The sequence below is a fragment of the Schistocerca nitens genome, chromosome 6 (genome assembly GCF_023898315.1).
Source record: "Schistocerca nitens isolate TAMUIC-IGC-003100 chromosome 6, iqSchNite1.1, whole genome shotgun sequence".
Classification (NCBI taxonomy): domain Eukaryota; kingdom Metazoa; phylum Arthropoda; class Insecta; order Orthoptera; family Acrididae; genus Schistocerca; species Schistocerca nitens.
The window spans coordinates 576,867,355-576,883,066 of NC_064619.1; the positions used below are offsets into that span (position 1 = coordinate 576,867,355).

The 15,712-nt window shown below is 41.8% G+C and overlaps 1 protein-coding gene across 4 annotated transcripts in view; it reads right to left on the reverse strand.

The window, feature by feature from the left end:
* LOC126263681 (SET domain-containing protein SmydA-8-like) overlaps positions 1-15,712 on the reverse strand; it is a 215,195-nt gene that overhangs the window by 102,591 nt on the left and 96,892 nt on the right. For all 4 annotated transcript variants that reach the window (XM_049960803.1, XM_049960806.1, XM_049960805.1 and 1 more), the window contains one exon: positions 11,924-12,248. In XM_049960803.1, coding sequence (XP_049816760.1) covers positions 11,924-12,248 — 325 coding nt within the window. The remainder of the gene's footprint in view (positions 1-11,923; positions 12,249-15,712) is intronic.

Here is a 15,712-nt window from a genome sequence, read left to right on the forward strand (position 1 = left end):
ACAGCTAGATATCTTCAGAAATCTGAAAAGTGAAGTATACAGCACTTGTACATAGGGGGAAAGCTACTAGTTTACGTTGATGCTCTTTGTTTGCAATATTTAAATTTCAGACTTTAATATAGATTGAGATCAAGTCTTTGGAGCTAAGTTCTCAAATGAACGTGTACGTAGATTTGTTGATCACCACCAAGACGTAGAAGGAACATTGTGAAATAGTGAGAGCAGTATTTGTAGCTCTTAGAGGGGTCATGACCCTGTCATGGTCAAAGTTAAGTTTGTGAGGTTCAAATGTTCAGAGCACTATGGGACTTAACATCTATGGTCATCAGTCCCCTAGAACTTAGAACTACTTAAACCGAACCAACCTAAGGACATCACACAACACTCAGTCATCACGAGGCAGAGAAAATCCCTGACCCCGCCGGGAATCGAACCCGGGAACCCGGGCGTGGGAAGCGAGAACGCTACCGCACGACCACGAGCTGCAGACATTTGTGAGGAGAAACCTCATTTCTTTTGCTTTGGGATTAGCAAAGATCCAGAGGATAGGGATACAAGAATGGTGTACTTCTCAGAATAAAGAAAAACACGAATCCACTTCAAGGATTATGCAGTTCTTTTGCAAATGTGTGTCAAACCAAGCATTGAATAACGTGTTTCACAGAACTGTGAAAAGTTGATGCTACAATCGTCTGAACTGACTAATGGCAGTAAGTCTTTGAACATTTTAAGAGTGAATTAGCTAAAGAGGTATTATTGATTAGCCCTTACCTCAGCCACGATTCTGTATGGCCACTCAAAGTATCTGTGATAATGGGGTGGAACGTAACTTGGCCAGCATAGAGGATAAGATATGCACAAAACCATAGCTTTCACCAGTAGGATTGTGACGAAATCTGAGTGCATTTCAGGTGTGTCAGAGTGTGAAACAGAGACCGTTGTCTGGGGGTTTACAGTTATTTAGAAACTTCCTATGGGACATAAGACACATTGAACGCTGACCACATAAAACTTTGAGGTGTGCAGGTTGACGCATAGTAGACTGACTTGATAGGTGCTATTTCTGCAACAGTTCAGAATGAGAGGGAATTCATCTCAGGACAAGGCAAAACACATGATGCTTTGTTCTGCTTTCGAATTGGATTGGAAGATGAAGAGAGAGGATTTAACAAATGATATCAAAATGTTTTACATCAAGCCTAGAAGAAACTTAGAAGAGTTGTGCAAAGGTATAAGAATGAAGCAGAAAGGGGCAGCTTTGCAAGCTAAGTGCAAGACTCACCTGGATATTACATGTGGAAAGTCGTATACATTTATTTGCTTCTTAAGCTGAAAATGTGGTACACAACTGAAGAGTATGTAAGATGGAAGGAATGAATTTGAATACGTATTTTTGAAATCATTATACCATTCGTGAAATGTCAACAGGATGGGTTGAAAAATAGTAAGTTAAATGTAATTTAAATTTTAAGACTCAGGCAGAGAAACAAATAAGGAAGAGTTTCATTGATAAGGAGACAAAGACAAAGTGTCAGTAGTGTATGTTGCTTTAAAAGTGAAAATATGTCAAAATAGATGAAGTGACTCAGCTCTGACCCTTACAGGGAAGGTGACACACACTGGGGTTACTACTGTTGCAACAGGCAGGCTCCAGAGTGAGAGAAGACTCACAAAGTATATTGAGTGGGTCCTCTAGTTGATGCTGACCAAAAATAAATAGTGAAACTTGAATGGATGAAACAAGGGAATGGTCAATGATAGACTGAAGTTGGACTTCAAACATTTTTATAATTTCATTAAATCATAAAAGACAAACACCCCCTGACCCTCCCCCCTACCCCCACATGTGTGTGTGGTTTTTCTTATGATCTAATGAAACTCACTGTGTCTTTGTAGCCCATGTATGTGTGTGTGTATATATATATATATATATATATATATATATATATATATATAAAATGAAAATGTATTATTTGCTTCCATATAATACATATGTCATACAAAGAATGAGTAACTGATGTGTTAACAGACTTACAGTTAAAGAGTTGCATTTTTGTGACTAATATTTCATGTAAGTTGAGTTTGCAGTAAAATAAATTTGTAGTTAGATTTCACAATATGAAATTTGAATTATATATGGCATTTACTTTCTGATAAAATACAGAAAATAAATTTTAGTATCTTTCTGGGTTTCCTGGTAGTAAATAGACCATTAGCTAGTAAATTCATATATTTGTTTTCCTTACAAAATCACCATAAAATGGGGAGCACAAGTGGCTCCTTCAGCATTTAGAACAATCCGTAAAGCAATGTGTGGCAGCTAGTGCCAATCAGCAGTATGCAAAGAATTTTAACGACCAAAGGAGAGAGAAACTAAGGATGACACTGAACGAAGGGGAGAGTCAGCCCATGCAAGGTCAGAAGAAATTGACTGCTAACAGTGTGGAACCATGTCAGTGACCACTAAAGGGGCCTGTGTGGCGCTTTTATTCTTTGAGCTCTGCCGGACTTTTCGGACCTGCGCGAGCTGGAATGAGTGAAGACGTGCTCATATTCACAGGGAGTGAGATTGTACCACTTACCCATCCTACAACAGTAACAGGCAAGCGATATGACCTGCCGCTTCCGGAATGGTCAAACCAGAGAAAAGAAACCACTATCCCAACCAAATTTAAAAAATACAGATTATGTTCATATAAAACTCTTCAGTATCATTATTTGACGCCACATTTTAAACTTAGTTCCTCTGTCCTTAGTACTCCCATTCTGCTGCAATTTCAAACGTAATATTAAGATTAAATTATTTTTATTGTGCACGTATCTGTTTTAGCAGCTGCTACAGTGTAAGGAAATGATTACTTTCTCATCCACCACTGATTCACAGTATCAGCACGTATTGGGCTCTGTTTGTGTCCAGGTGCGCAACGTCCTAACAAATGACTGGAGAAAACATTTCAAGGGCTTTTTATTGTAGCGTATATTCTGTAAGTGGGTCGTTCCAAAAAAACATTCGCCTGCTTTGCAGAAAGCGTATATTTAACACGCTAGTGGTGTAAACGACTTTTGATGTAACAAATTCAGTAGTGTGACATATGGTAAAAGACTTAGGAAGTCGTTACAATTTAGTTTTTAAATCAAATACTGAGACTGCGATGGACATGGGCATAGTTAATGCGATAGTGTCTTTTTGAGAGTATAACCAATTTTAGTAGAGAAGTGGGTTAGACCATTCGTTAGAAAGTATTGTTCCTTTCTTTAATCAAATGATAGAGCCGCTACGATGAACAAGTTATTTCCAGACAAAAAATCTGAAGTGAACCTACAGTACAAAGTTGGTTGCGATAACCGTTATTGCCAGTATTTCACAGATTTCATTACCAACTGTATGAGTCGCCACTGCGTAACAGAAAACAGTATTAAGTGAGTCGATAAATCACAGAGAGAGGTGGAAAGTTCGTTAGACTAGAAAGCTGAAGAGAAAGCTATTTCATCATCATCATCATCATCATCATCATCATCATCATCATCATCATCATCATCATCATCATCATCATCATCATCATCATCATCATCATCATCATTTGTCTGATAAAACCAGTCTGTTTTGCTTCGTATACTTCCCTGCGTTACGTACCACCCGTCTATCACCTCTTCCCCCACCCCCTACCTGATGCCTACCTATTTTTTATATCTAGCAGGGTGGACTGATTTCGTCAGCAACTGTAATAGCTAGCTATGGTGAGGCCTATTTTATTGTCCGCTTTAGAGGCACAAGTTGATTTGCTGCATAGTAAAAATTCCGATCAATCTGATTGGATTTTCTCTTTATTTGGTGTCTCGATAATACTGCTGCTTGCTACCTATTTCTTGCTCACACTAATTCTGGTATCAACTTTATACATTCCAGGCAAATTCAAACTTCGTACCTAACCTGGAATAAGTTAGGATGTTACCTACCACAGGCAATGCTCTTAGGGAACAAATACATTCGGGGATGATTCATTATCCGTCCTCACTAATTTACTTTCGCCAGTACGTCTTATATACTTCCTGAACTGCACATTATTTCTCTTGCATACTTTGCGAGAGTAGCATTCGTAGAAGGGAGGTCCCTGGAGAAATTGTTTAACCACAGCCTAGGTCTCGCAGCATATTTTCTTCCAGCAGTGCTAGTCCATATGCAGGAGAACTGCGCAGTTTGGAAAGCAGGAGAGAAAGAAGTAGAACAGTGGGAACTTGTCGTGTCATGAATCGGGACTGGGTACTAAGTACGTCAGAGCATTACCTGTAGAAGTTAAAGGTCGGAAATTTTAGTGCTAGTTCGGCATGCTAATTAATCTACCGGGAAGGTTTGAAATAGTGCACGCCACGTTGCAGAGTGGAAGACTACCAGTTCGTGCTGAGACATGTTTGTGCTGTTTGAAGAGTACTCTAGCAAAACTGGCCTGACTCACGTCCATTGTACTGTCGCGACCTTAGAGACCTTTAATAATTTTTATCGCATGTCAGGTCGTAACAAAAATGATTATCCAGGGTTTCATAGTCAGGCCGACCTGCGTACGTGAGAGATCGAAGAAAAACAGGGTATTGGGAGAAGATAATGCTTCCCAAATAAATGGACACCGATTCAGAGAGGGTGGCCAAATACGAGAGTGAATAATACACTTTACACCTCGCCAAAGTATGCGAAGGGTCGAGGACGAGTTCCAAAATGTGTAATGTAAGAATCTCGGGCGGAATTTAGAACAATAATCGAACTTTAAGGTGGTCACGTATCGAGGGAAGTTTCGAAGTGAATGTTCCAGACAGATACTGGAGAGGGCCAGATGCTCCCAGAGTCACTTAACGAAATAAAAGCTCAGCCAGCAGCAGATTAGAAGTGAGTGTGTCAGTACCAAGAAGCCAGAGGGCAGTAAAACTTGGCAGTAGCACCTGATGGAGCAGTAGACACTTCAATTACGAGAAGGTGACAGACTCAAACTGCAAGGTATTTAGCGTTTTGTAGACATCATTGGAATATTGCTGAACAGAGACTGCCTGTCTGTCTCAAAGAGTTAGAATACAGGAATTTCAGTGAATAGTAGGAACAAGTCACTGCTTTGCAATTTTCTCTTGTGCAGTAGGCCAAGCGGCCCTTCAGTGCTAGTGACGTAGTTCGAAGTGCTGATGACTGATCTGTTAAGCCAAGTTGCCAGTAGTCAGCAGACCAAGCGATAGTGAATGCACTGGTCTCCGACAGAGATCCTTTCTAGTAATTATTAAGAACATCTGACGTTCTGATAAGACATTTTGGTGCTACTGAAAAGTGGTACTTAGGGAAAGGCGGATATCAGCGTGGACGGAGCCTTACTCAGTTACCGTTGGTTGCTCAGTTTTCTTTTTAAATCACGAACACTATTTGGAACCAATTGCATATAAGTTTGACAATAAGAAACAATTATCAAATTTCACTTCAGACAATATCTAATTAAAAATTATTTAGACAAATTGCATTTACGGCTGAAGGCCTTATTGACCAGAAATTCAAATTATTTGTCAGCTGAAGGCCCCAATGTTAGTAACTCAAACAATTTAACGGCTGAAGGCCTAGATAACAATTCTTAAGAACAGGTAAACTTCTCCAAGAGAGAATAAAATATTTAAAAAAAGATCACTACAATGTGATCAGACCAAGAGAAGTGGGCCTCAGACAGTGCTTCAAGGATCGGCCTGGGAAAAGTCGTTCAACTTCGTAACCGACGAGACAGGCAGCCAAGAGTTGTATTCACTTAACCGGATGGCAATTCAAACAGGTGACAGTTTAAACGCAGACCAACACTCTTGCAAAATCTACCTATCGTCTGGTAACCAACAGAACGATGGAATAACCGAGGCAAGGCGGAACCGGCGGACAGCACTGTGTCTTCGGAAACCGGTGTTTAGAACATCCAGAAGCAGAAGGAACCAGTACCACCAAGGTAGTCCAAAATAACGAAAATCCCAACCACAATCAAGGAGGCTGTCTAACTACACGCTGTACCGGACAGCAGCGGCAAGGCGAGGAAAGGTACACTGCCGCGAAAATACGCTAACATACAGAGCAGGTAACTGGGCGTTAGCGGCCACTATGCAGAAAAATACCGCTGGTTGAACTTCACCAATAAACACAAGGAATTAAATGATTAATAATAAAAGGTAGAGGATGGCTAATTAATTTCGCCAACTCCAAACATTCCACTCGTTGCTATTTGTCTCAGTCACCCTGCAGGCAACAACGTAGGAACGAACGGCGTGACCTCAAAATATAGGTTTCACGACTGGGTTAATGTTCACTCAACTCAAACGTCCTGGGTCCGGTGGAAAACGAAGTTGTGGCCCTCACAACTACAGCCCCTCGATCCGGCAGTGCCTGCGTGCCGCCAGCGGTCCCGCCAAGTCCCTGCGCTGCTGGACCTCCCTCCAGCTCCGTCCGAACCGAACTACCGACACACCCAACCCGGAAAACACTTGACGTCCTTCCAAAGATAGTAACTCGGTACTAGATATCGATAAACGCTGCTGCTGCTGCTGCCGCCGCCGCCACTCACAGACAGACAATGCTAGCAAACTTAGTGGCGCCAGAAACACACAAGAAGAAACCCAGATGGGACTATCCCTGCTACACGATGCCAATGGCACCAACGCGAGCTGCACACGGCTCAGCGACATCTCACTAAACAAATGTGCTTGAAGAGTGATTGAAGATAGTAATATCTTACTACTTCAGCAAACCATTCCCGCCAACTCGGCCGCAGTATTTGAGAAAGAGAGCACTCAGCTACTTCCAACAAACTTTGCACATAATTTCGAAACTTTTGGAAACTACATTACTCTACGGGAGAATAATACGAAGCTAATAAAATCAACATAATTGGGGTTTCGCATCTTCTGAGATTGGTTTTACATGCCTAACTTCAAATATTTCATACATTAACTCATTTATGAGCTAATCAGACGTTTGAAGCTGTTTTATACGTGGGAGTTCGACTCTAAGGAATCTGCGAGCCTATCGGTCACTCGGTCAATGGGTTGGTTAGTTTTATGTTCCATGGATAATTTTTCACAGTAGATTGTAATGACCTGGGACGAGTCATTTTATATTCACATCGCAAGGTAATTTGTACACATGGTTACATTCAAAACGTTCATAAGTTATAAAAAGAAAAACGATATACAGAAGTTGCGAGTTAGTAAGTTCTACCCACCACCTTTTACACATTACAGTAATACGAATACTTCCACGGAATACGAATCCAAATCGATGAAGACAAAATCAGAGGTCCTCAAAAAAATTAAACTAAACCTGGAAGTATCACAAACAGCCAAATGCCAACACTAGGATAGCCAACTTTCGCGTAATTCCAGGATCTCCCGTATTTGAGCAATATTCTCTTAATCCCCCACGTTCCCTTGTTGACCGCCTGTTTCTCCCGTATATTTCGCCAGTGAACACTGTTGTAATTAATAATCCCGCAAAGTACTATCGATAATACAAGTTCCCTAACCAACAGATTTCATAAGGTTTTTCGAAATCTGTTGGTCATACTTTTGTGGACAATCATTTTGCTCTTCATCCTTCTACGAAAAGAAGTCGGATGGACTCAAGAGAATGCGTGGAGTGGAGAAAGTATGGCGCACAGCCTAGGCGTTTAGAGGGGGTCGTGACGGCGAGAATGGTCACTTGTTCTTTCGTCAGTGCTGTACTGGCACCCTACGGATGTGCTCGCCTCGTACCGATCAGCAGCTGTCGTACATTTAACACGTGGAATAACAAGGAATCGCAAAAGAAGATTATGCCGACTTCTATGTTTAAAAATGCTCGTTGCGTTATTTGTCAATTGTCTCATACGACACAAACATTTCGCTTCGAAATAATTCTCTCTCTTATGAACGAGGTGACTAATGAGGCGTGCGTTTTTTCAGACACTTTAGAAGGAACAGACACCATTTCTGTGTTTAATCCTGCAGCGGGACTTGACGCGATGCGACGAGCAAACAGGAAAAAGGGCTAGGGGCATTACTTCGGTAGTGTGTGGTAAATGAGAATGTGGACTGAGGAGGGAGGCGTGCTTGGGTAGTCCGTACAATCGTATTTAGCCTTTGTGCAAGGTGGCGTAAATGGTTAACGCATCTGCCTAGTAAGTAGGAGGAGACCAGGGCTCGAAACTGTGGCCTTGGTGCAAATTTTCGTTTGTCGCCAATGAATTGTTTCGTTGACCGGTTGCGGCAGGCATAGGAATTTCCCCCCTCTGAACACACAGTAAGTAGACTCTTCTGAGAAACAGCAGCAGACTGAAAGGCAAAGCTTACGATTGAAATCAATTGCAATGAGTATTTTATGTTTGCACAGCAAGATGATAAATTGCAGAGTACTGTAGCTCCGGTAAACAAGCGCTTGTAGGGTACAATATGAATGTGTGATTATATTTGTGTACGATATGTCATGAACAAAAATTGTTTTGTTTGGATTAGATTTATTTTCCATTACACAGTCCTAGGAATGAGAGGATACTGTTAGGCGCGACACATGTTAAACTTTAAATATATAAAGCATTTTAACGTAGCACTCATTTCTAAATTTACATCACAAATGATTCTTATTACACGATTTTTTCTGTAATAGCTCCCTTTCAATTTGTGAAGTCCTTCAAAATATAATACCGTACGAGAATAGAAGCAAGAAAAATATAAAATAATAAACTGGTAGCCAAGATAGCAGGAATTCGTTTTATTCCATGATTACCGCTTTCGGCGAAACTAAAGCCGCCGTCATCGGCTCTTGGGATACATACAGGTTACAACATCAAGGCAAACAATGGTGATATTGCTAGTTGCCTATAACACGGAGGCCTTACAAAATTGTCATACGTAGCACATAGGCGTACAAGAGAGATGACATTATAAATGTTACGTGTCTCCATCACACACAAGCGCTAGCTCTCTCTTGGACGCGTATGTGCTACGTATGACAATTTTGTAAGGCCTGCGTATTATAGGCAACTAGTAATATCACCATTGTTTGCCTTGATATTGTAACCTGTATGTGTCCTAAGATCCGATGATGGCGGATTTAGTTTCGCCGAAACCGGCAATCATGGAATAAAAAGAATTCCTGCGATCTTGGCTACCAGTTTGTTTTACAACCATCTAGATCACTCCCACATGAGCACAAAGTGCTCCTTACAAAATAAGAAAAATGCCTTTTTTATATTTCTCCATTGACATCCAATCCAGGAAAATTTGGTGATTGATATTTGGTTTGTGGGGCGCTTAATTGTGTGGTTATTGCCGTACAAATTCCTGATCTTTTCGCTGTCCATGATGAAATGATGAGTACAACACAAACAGCCAGCCGCTGGGCGCAGAAAAACCCCGGACCGGCCGGGAATCTAAACAGAGACCCAGTGATCCAAAGTCAGCAATGCTAGCCACTAGATAGGAAATTCGGTGTACCTGTGCAGTTGAAATTTATTGCGACTAAATATCCCCTAACCCTTTCGTGAGCCGTGGGAAACATCTTTCCCACTACAATGTACTCGCTCCTAGTCCCGTGGGATTCACAGTTTCCAGCTCTGCACGGTGCTACCACCTAGTGAACAGTATATGGTACTACTTCCAATCTGAAGTGCCTGCCGTTTTTGCTATACCTTCGCGCAGAGGCATTGTGTAGCTGAGTGTTGCTCTGTAGAGGAGCCTTTCAGTGCTGTTTTCGTGACATTTTGTGATTTTTCCTCAAAGCTATAGTATAAGGTAAATACTATTGATTTACCCAATTTTACGAAGGAAAACGTAAAATTGGAACGAGGAGAATTCCAGTTTGAAAGAAAAGGAGCCATTTCTGCAGTAAAATGGATGGATAACCGTCCAGTCACTTTCCTGTCCTCAATTCATGACCCATGAGAAACAGCCACAGTGAAAAGGAAAAACAAGGATGGAACTAGTACACAGATTTCTTGTCCTGAAGTTGTGGCAGAATACAAGAAAATAATGGGTGGTGTCGGTAAGTTTGATCAATTACGAGAAAGGTATGCTATTGGCAGACGTTCTGTAAAATGGTGGCACAGAATATTTTATTTCCTGGTAGACGTTGCTGCAGTGAACAGTTTTATCCTAGGGAAAATAAGTAAAAGAGAAAGTGGACAGCATGATCAGCTCACATACAGGGTCCAGCTGGCCAGACAATTGATCGCTGGCTTCTCATCCCAAACAAGGCGTGGACAAAAACCTGTCTTTCTGGCAAAAAGGGGTAAAGTACCTAAAGATTTTAGTCATGTGGCTGTAGGGGAGCATCGACCCATTTTAGGAGAAACCTACTGGACGTGCCGTCATTGTAGTACCAAAGCTGCGGAAAAGAGCACTCACTGTGTTTGTACATATTGTCAAATGCCACTTTGCATAGCCCCATGTTTCAGAAAATTTGATGGCAAGTAATTGTGAACTATCATTGTAACAAGAGAAGTAAATTTATCAAATAAAAAATGACATACATTGAAAAAGGTTTTGTCATTTAACTCCAAGGATGGGCATTGGGAGAATACTTCACACCTTGTTGTGTGACCTCACTTTCACAGTTGGAGCAAATTTGATATTCTGTATGATAAATATACCTATCTGTTAACTACTGTCTGCTATCTATTCATTAAAAAACTGCTCAATAATTTTGCCCACGAAAGGGTTAAGCATCCCCTAAAATCGTGGTCAGATGTTATAGTTCAATTCTTTTATCTTGGCGGTTCGCGCATGCCCGCCCAGACACAGGAGATTGCTGCGTTGCCAGTTGTACGCGCCAAGAGAAGCAGCGCCATAGTATAGTTCGCAAACTTACGTTTAGGGGGGGAGCGCGCAGTTTATGAAGTAAAGCCACCACGGCCGCATTAACCCTTTCGCTGCTACAGAGACGTGCTCCCCGCATTCCGCGATGTGCGCGATTTTGTCATCATTGCACTGCTCGCCTGTTCAGACACATGTTTCGGCTGCTTTGACACAGTTTATCATTCGATTTCACAAAAACTATTTGGCCAAAAAATTTGATTTTTACACATCATCTTGACTGATACGTTACACCCCCCCTCCCGCCCCCCCCCCCCCCCCCCAGTAAATGCCTTAATTTTGTTTCGAAGTTAAAAGCAGTTATTGTGCAGCATTAGATGTAGTAAACCATTGCACGAAATTTTGAAGAGTTTGCAGAGGTGTAAGTCCATAGCGTATACTTTCCATATGGTCGATTTTAGTTGCCACTAGAAATTTCAAAAAATTACATACAAAAGAGAAAATTTATGAAGTAAGACACTTCGATATTGTTTTTAAACAAAGAAAATCTTAGGCACCGAACAAGTTTTGAACTCAGAATCTTTCCCTTAGCAGCCATACACTTTAACCACTACACTACCGCTGCTTGTCTTTCAACATATCTCCCGGAGGACTTTAAAATATCACGCAAAATACCGACAAACACTGTTGGTATGACTATGAATTTCTCACGTTTCATCGAAGTACAATAGGAAATAAACAATTACAGCTGTTCTTTATTGCGAAGAAGCGGTTAGTGAGAATGATACAAACACCTCTCCTTGCTATCGCCTGAATTAGGAGGCTTATTGCTTGTTTGGCTTAATTAATTAATAGAATATGAAGCAATTGGTATAAAGAATGCTTTTTCCAAACTTTCTATAAACATAAGTCTGCTATCAAGACACTACTTTTGTTCAATTACTTGATTTATGACTGAACGTTTCTAAAACTGCAGTCGAGCTCTGGCAACGTCGTTCTCTGTTCATTGGCCGACTGTGTTTTGTGACGTCAGATGCGCAGAACGAACCTAAACTCGGCCGCCGTCATAAATGACGCACACTTTAGTCATCTCCCTTAAAACCGGGATCTAATGTCGATCGCCAGCATTACGAACCTTGCCAGCTGTGCCCGTCGGTGTGGCCGTAGAGCCAGACGAGGCAGCTCTTGAGCTCGACGGCGACCTGGTTGGAGGGGTGGAGCGCCGAGCAGACGCGCGGGCTGCGCAGGTAGGCGGCCACGGCCTCCGGCCTGCCGGTGTCCACCTTGGCCAGCATGGAGCCCAGCGCGGCCTGTACCGCCCGCACTTTGGTGGCGTTCAGCTGCTGTCCGCAGCCGCTGCAGCGCCACGGAGACCCAGTGTCCAGGGGGTCCTCGCTCACTATGGCGCCGGGGCAGCCGCCGCGCCCGCACCGCAGCGCCGAAAGCAGCGACCCGAACTCCTGCAACGTGCACCACGTAGCCTACTTACAAGGGGTACTCAGTGAGAGAAGCTTATACTCTATAACGGCACTGTGCCAAGTGTCTTAACCCTTTCTTGGGCAAAATTATTGAGCAGTTTTTTTTAATGAATGGAGAGCAGATAGTTAACAGATAGGTATATTTATCATACAGAATATCAAATTTGCTCCAACTGTGAAAGTGAGGTCACACAACAAGGTGGGAAGCATTCTTCCCACTGCCTTCCTTGGAGTTAAATGACAAAAACAACTTTTTGAATATATGTCATTTATTTGATAAATTTACTTATCTCGTTACAATGATTGTTCAAAATTACTTGCCAAGAAATTTTCTGAAACACGGGTATACGCAATATGTACAAACACAGCGAGTGCTCTTTTCCGCAGCTTTGGTACTACAATGACGGCACGTCCAGTAGGTTTCTCCTAAAATGGGTCGATGCTCCCCTACAGCCACATGACTAAAATCTTTAGGTACTTTACCCCTTTTTGCCAGAAAGACAGGTTTTTGTCCACGCCTTTTTTGGGATGAGAAGCCAGCAATCAATTGTCTGGCTAGATGGATCCCGTATGTGAGCTGATCATGCTGTCCACTTTCTCTTTTACTTATTTTCCACAGCATAAAACTGCTCACTGTAGCAACGTCCACCAGGAAATAAAGTATTCTGTGCCACCACTTTACAGAACGTCTGCCAATAGCATACCTTTCTCGTAATTCATCAAACTTATCGACATCACCCATTATTTTGTTGTATTCTGCCACAACTTCAGGACAAGAAATCTCTATACTAGTACCATCCTTGTCTTTCCTTTTCACTGTGGCTGTTTCTCATGGGTCATGAATTGAAGACAGGAAATTGACTGGACTGTTATTCATCCATTTTACTGTAGAAATGGACCCTTTTGTTTCAAACTGGAATTCTCCTCGTTCCAATTTTACGCTTTCCTTCATAAATTTGGGTAAATCAAAATTATTTACCTTACACTACAGCTTTGAGGAAAAAAAAATCACAAAATGTCACGCAAACAGCACTGAAAGGCTCCTCTACAGAGCAACACTCAGCTACACAATGCCTCTGCGCGAAGGTACAGCAAAAACGGCGGGAACTTCAGATTGGAAGTAGTAGCCTATACTGTTCACTAGGTGGTAGCACCGTACAGGGATGGGAACTGTGAATCCCACGGGACTAGAAGCGAGTTCATTGTAGTGGGAAAGATGTTTCCCACGGCTCACGAAAGAGTTAAAACTCCACAAGGCCAACTGCCCACTAAGGTTTTATGTATTTTAAACGTGACTTACCGTGTACTAAACACTATATCAGGGCGTCACACAACGTTCTTAAAATTTTGAGAACGATGTTTGCTTCCTAAGTCATTTGCATCAACAGCAGCATGTTGTTGTTGTATCTTCAGTCCAGAGACTGGTTTGATGCAGCTCTCCATGCTACTCTATCCTGTACAAGCTTCTTTATCTCCCAGTACTTACTGCAACCTACATCGTTCTCAATCTGTTTAGTGTATTCATTTCTTGGTCTCCCTCTACGACTTTTACCCTCCACGCTGCCCTCCAATACTAAATTGGTGATCCCTTGATGCCTCAGAATATGCCCTCCCAACCGGTCCCTTCTTGTAGTCAAGATGCGCAGCAAATTTCTCTTCTCTCCAATTCTATTCAATATCTCCTCATTAGTTATGTGATCTACCCATCTAATCTTCAGCATTCTTCTGTAGCACCACATTTCGAAAGCTTCTATTCTTTTCTTGTCTAAACTACTTATCGTCCACGTTTCACTTCCATATATGCCTACACTCCATTCACATACTTTCAGAAACGACTTCCTGACACTTAAATCTATACTCGATGTTAAATTTCCCTTTTTCAGAAACCCTTTCCTTGCCATTGCCAGTCTACATTTTGTACCCTCTCTACTTCGATCAATTATTTTGCTACCCAAATAGCAAAACTCATTTACTACTTTAAGCGTCTCATTTCCTAATCGAATTCCTGCAGCATCACCCGATGTAATTCGAGTACATACCATTATCCTCTTTTTGCATTTGTTGATGTTCATCTCATATCCTCCTTTCAAGACACTGTCCATTCCGTTCAACTGATCTTCCAGGTCCTTTGCTGTCTCCGACAGAATTACAATGTCGTCAGCAAACCCCAAAGTTTGTATTTCTTCTCCACGGATTGTAATGCCTAGTCCGAATTTTTCTTTTGTTTTCTTCACTGCTTGCTCAATATGCAGATTGAATAACATCGGGGATAGGCTATAACCCAGTCTCACTCCCTTCCCAACCACTGCTTCCCTTTCATGTCCCTCGACTGCCATCCAAGACATTTGCATGAACAGGACCATATTTGCTTAAAATCTGTTATGCCAATTACTCTGAAGATACCTCAAATGAGGCGAAAAGCATTATTGGCAAAGAAAAAAAAGTAAAGCCTGTTTCGCACCCAAGACTGTTTATCCCTTCAAAACATTTAGCACTGGTTCTTGTACTCTACCGCGATTAATCGGAAAATGTTATAATTAATTCTTTGTTTGTTTACAGAAAGACCTGCGTCGCAGTACCGTAGCACGATACTAGAGGAGCGAAAACAAAATGCCACCCACTGACGAAATGGAGTATCATATGGCAATCCGTTTTCGGTATTTGAATGGGGAGAAATATGCTGCAACAAGCCATGGTGTGCTGGCGGAGCTTGTTACATTTATGGCCAACTAGCCCTGGCAGAAGAGGTAAAGAGATAAAATATCATTTGACCCAACTGGGCAACACATTCTGCGTCATCTTTCATGATAACGCGCCGGGTCCGTGGATGAGACGTGAAATGGCAGAGATGGTCCGTGCGTGATCACCTGAAAGAAATGTGTCGTCTCCCACTGGGTATCCCTTAAAAGGAAGCATTGCCGTTTCTGCAGTATGACTGACAAATCAGGTACGCCAGAATAGCCGTTTTTCAAATAAAAAGGCAGTGTCTGTTGCAGGTATTGGTTTTAAAATGGATGCATTTCGCACTAGTGGCGCATCTTCAGAATTTCTGTAGATTAACAACAAGTGTGTTACATAAAGATGTGACCACGAGCCCATCCTGCCCCTCCTAAGTAATTATTGACTTCAGTAACTTATAAAAACAACTACCTTAGAAGTGTAAACTGCACTATTCAAAAAGTAAAGATGAATGGACCGTAACCGCAATCGTCAAACATACCTAGACAATATTGTGTGTTATGGAAGCATAATGAGAAATTGTTTAATTTTTAATGGCTTGCGAGAGGAAAAGTTAGAGCTGCGGCCAGGTAAGTACGAGATCTTGGGTCATTGTCTAACTAATAAAGGGATCACCCTTTACCTGATATAGGTGGAGGGAGAGTCAAGTACTTTTCACAGCCAAGGACAAAGAAAGAATTCAAAGGGCTCTTTGGATTTATCGCGTA